The 4484-nt window shown below is 39.9% G+C and overlaps 1 protein-coding gene across 1 annotated transcript; it reads left to right on the top strand.

The window, feature by feature from the left end:
- The first annotated feature begins 234 nt into the window (after positions 1-234).
- LOC104586931 (uncharacterized) lies at positions 235-4249 on the top strand. Its single transcript, XM_010244335.3, has 3 exons — positions 235-1676; positions 2520-2718; positions 3430-4249. Exons 1-3 carry the CDS (start codon positions 801-803, stop codon positions 3963-3965), a joined length of 1611 nt encoding a protein of 536 aa, XP_010242637.1. The 5' UTR covers positions 235-800; the 3' UTR covers positions 3966-4249.
- The last annotated feature ends 235 nt before the right edge of the window (positions 4250-4484 follow it).

Below are 4484 nucleotides of genomic sequence, written 5' to 3'. Positions count from 1 at the left end.
CATGATGATCGATTTTGATGATTATCAGAATGATGATGAATCATCCGGTCCCACTTGATTAGGGATCTTACTAATTGGACGATCAAGATTAGATTTGTGATTTCATGATGAGCTGGCTGGGTGGCCCGTCCAGAGCTAGGACCCGGCTGAGTGGGAAGTTGGTCATCATTGGTCCGGGCACAACAGATGAAGAAGCATGAAGAAGGTATAAAAGCTATTCCTCTGTTTATGAATTATGATCATTAACCAATGCGTCCAAAAATGTCCATGCAATATCGAAATCGAACCTGATTATGAGAAAAATCTGGGGAGATGCTAGATTTTTGATTTTATTTGCAGACAAAGAAACAGTCAAGCAGAGCGCGAGACAATCGAGAGAGAGAGAGAAGACACACAGAAGAACCCTCCAGATCACACTTCACAGTATCACACTCTCAGACCTTTCTGCCTAAAGCTTCAAGGCGAAGCCAACATTTTCATTTATTATTTGTTTACTACCTCCATGCCTCGGAACCGTAAATCCAGATTTCAAACGCGAAGTCTCCTCATTCCTTCCTTTCTCTGTCTCTCTGCTCGTGTGCTCTACTAGCTCAGACCCGTTTCTGTCATTCTCTCTTCACCAGTTTTCACCTTAAAAATAGCCCTCTTAAGACCTACGTTTTCTGTTGAAATCTCTTCAACTCTTTGATGGAGCTCAAAAGCTCGAAGCCATTTGAAAGCTTTTGAAATTGGTCTGCCCAACCCTTTTTCTTTTTTTTTTTTTTTTTTCTTTTTCGTTGTTCCTGTTGCTGAGCTTAGTCATGGCTCACAAGCATTTGCGCGAGCTATTGAGAGAAGATCAAGAGCCTTTTGCTCTGCAGAGCTACATTGATGAGAGACGTTGCCAGCTGAAGAAATGGACGCCCAGAACCCAATTGCAGGTTAAAAGGCGGAGACCCATATCAGAAAACTCGAGCTTTCCCGGAAGCTTATGTAAAAGCGCCTGCTTTTTCTCTTTTCACGACTCTCCGGATGTACGAAGATCCCCTGTCTTCGATTTCGCCTCCCCAGCGAAAAGCCCATGTAGAAACTCCAATACCCTCTTCATTCACATCCCTTCCAGGACGGCAGCTGTGCTCCTTGAGGCTGCTCTGCGGATTCAGAAGCAGTCATCTTCTTCCAAGTTCAAAAGCCCTAATAAGAGCTTAGGTTTCGGATTCTTCGGATCGATTCTGAAGAGAATATCCCTCCGAAAGCGAAACAGGAAGAGAGAGATAAAAGGAGAGGAGGTCAGAGTTTCTGTCAAGGATATCTTGAGGTGGGATTCGTCTGATGGACGTAAAATATGTCAAGATGATGATAGGTTGGAAAACCGAGAACCAATGGAGGTTTTGGATTACAATAGGGTCTCTGAAATGGGTTTCTCATGTTCCTGTAATACCAGACTCAGCAGTGCTTGGTCTGAGAGTAATGAAGAGAAATCCGAGGATTTGGAGACCTCGACCAGCAGCCGGTCCGAAGCGTCCGAAGCGATGGAGTTCATCGTCGACGAGAGAAAGAACGGGGAGTGCAATTCGTGCGAGAAGGCATTTTGTTCTAGCTCCTTCCGCTTTATGCTTCCAAAGAGCCCGTCTTCCAGTCGCCGGACGCCGGAATTTCAATCTCCGGCAACCTCTCCGAGTCGCCACAGAAAAGAGGTTTGTCTCTTATTATTATTATTTTTATATATTGCCTCTAAATTTGTCAGCTTTATTTGACCGCTGGCGCTGATAACGTGTCCGGCGAGGTCTGAAATCGTCACTCGGATATGACTCGCTTACCGAGTTCCAATTCAAATTAAAGTTGAAACGATATTCGAATTTCGAACAACAGAAAATGAAAGAACGTAATTCGTACACAATATTATTTTTTAATTTTTATATGGCTCAATGCCTCAATTTGGATTATAACTGCTGGTAATTGACAATTAGAAGAAAACTTCCATTCTCACTGAATGGACTCGGTGCAGACGATCCGGGTGATCCATGATTCGTGAATCGTAACTCACTTGATAACCAAATTAGTTCGGAATTCTCTGTTGACGGCCAATAATAATAATCCCGGCTTTGTTTTTGTTAGTACTGAAAATTAGGTTGTGAATGAAGATTAATTTAAGTAAAATCTGGAGGGTATAAATGTCATCTCACAATTAGGATAAATATATTATTTGTTTTCCCATTACTGTACTTTGATCAAGTTCCTGCCAATCTGCCATGAAATCTTTTAAAAAAATTCTTGTCTCCAAAACAACTTTGGAGAAAGCGACAAATTGGGTCTTTGTTTGTTAGGTTGGATTTTTGAAAGAAAAATTATTGAATTTGGCAGGAGCTTAAAATAAACATAAGAAATCAAAGCATCCAAAGACATGGTCAATGAACCATGAATCCAGCATTTTTTGTTGGCATTCTATCAAAGCAACAAGGACAAATTCAGTTTTTTGTGCTTTTCACTAATCCCATCTTTGGTAACATCTTAATTGACTCTAATTTGTGTGTAATTAGGTCTCAAGGTGTGAAGAAGGAAGCTTGAATTGTGTGGGGAAGGACTATGAAGAAGAGAAGGAACAATGTAGTCCCGTTTCGGTGTTGGATCCTCTCTTTGGTGAGGATGACGACAATGATGACGATGATGATGGAAAAAACCAGGATGAAGAGATGGGAGAAGGTTTTGAACTCGAACACAGCTTTGCCATTGTACAGAGTAAGTACTAATGCATATACAGTTCTATGATTGTCTCATTCTCTGTTTGTTGTGCAGTCATTTTCAACAAAAATTTAATTGGTTGTTTTCTATTAATCTCTGGAATGGATGATTGTGGTTATTTAGTTATGTTCATTTCTGAGCAAAGGAAGTTTATGCTGGGCACATTGGTTCATTACTTTTGAGTCGACTACAGTACTTCAGTGCAGCAGCAGCAAATTATCTTTTAACAAAAGCAGTGTGGCACAGTTTCTGTATCAAGGGTTGTAGAATTGAGCTTTGTCAGTTTCAGTCACATTTAAGGGGGCTATTCTTCTCTTTTCCTAGACTGAAAATTTTATAAGATGGCTTTCGCCCATTCATCTTGTGGATGCCATAAATGATATAGTTGGTTGGACTGTATATGCCTCCTATAATAGCAAATATGTGTGAATGTGCAAGAACTGTACAGTGCAAACTGTCCTTGGGACTTTCTATCTCTTTGTTTTCGGTTGTTCTTGCAAGAGTTGTATAATTACTACCAATAAGTGCATTTGTGGCTCCTAGTTCATGACATTTACTGCCCAAGCATCCTTTACACTTCATTAACCCTTTTACCTTAGATCAATGGTTTTATACTTGATCTAAAATAAGTTTATGTGATGCTAATTTGGGATTTCTGAATTCTTCTGAACATAATAGTCTAATTGGGTTTTCTTTTTTGCTTTACAGAAGCCAAGCAACAGCTATTGCACAAGCTTCGTAGATTCGAGAGGCTTGCTGAGTTAGATCCCATTGAACTTGAGAAAAGTCTCATGGAAGAAGAAGATGATGACGATGAGAATGACGATAGCAAAAACTTCACTGATGAAGAATGTGATGATGACAAGGAACCAGTATTGTCAAATAATGAGAAGAATGAAAATGGGTTTGATAAAGAAATTCTAAGCAGGCTGGGCTTTTCTTATGTAAGGAGGCTACCACAGGACATGAAGAGACTGGTTCTAGATCTCATCTCTGAGGAAGAAAGAGAAGCAGCTGTCTCCCATGATAGAGAAGTTGTGGTGAAGAGAGTCTGCAAACAATTGGAATCATGGAAGGAGGTGAACTCAAACACCATTGACATGATGGTTGAATTGGACTTCAGAAGAGAGGGAGATGAGTGGAGGAGACACCAAGAGCAGGTACAGGATGCAGCAACCGAGATCGAGTTTGCAATCTTTGGGTTCTTGGTGCAGGAAGTCTCAGATGAACTTGTTCATTTCTAGTGGGAGTTTTAAAGCTGTTCATCCAGCAACTAATTTTGCTTAATTTTTTCATTACATTGGAGGACCGTTCTGATACTCCAACGCCCTGTGGTGTAGGTTAACTCGACTAGTAAGATGATAGTTAAAGGAAGGTTGAGGTTAATGATACCCTTCTCTTTGGGTATCATACAAGGATGATGATGTATATGTTTCATGTATCATGTATGTAGCGGGAAAGATGTATTTAGCCTTGCCTTAATGAGACATTACAGAACAGTCTTTAGTGATTTTGGAATTTTTAGCAACTTATAATATTCATTTTTGTTAATTTTAATATCGTATCTCAAATGAGAAGTGACTTAAGTGCCTATAATTTAAGGATGGATATGACACTGAACAGAAGTGAATGGTGAAACAGAATTCATGTACAAGGCGTAGATGATGATGGTGGTGGTGATTTCAAATTTCAGGTGGGATAAAAATGTCTGAAATTCTGAAACTTGGGAAAAGATGTGAAAATTTTGAAATGTGAGACTGAAA

The sequence above is a fragment of the Nelumbo nucifera genome, chromosome 2 (genome assembly GCF_055504915.1).
Source record: "Nelumbo nucifera cultivar China Antique chromosome 2, China Antique-T2T, whole genome shotgun sequence".
Taxonomy (NCBI): Eukaryota; Viridiplantae; Streptophyta; class Magnoliopsida; order Proteales; family Nelumbonaceae; genus Nelumbo; species Nelumbo nucifera.
Note: the sequence above shows the minus strand (reverse complement) of the source record. Positions and strands in the feature narration are given on the sequence as shown.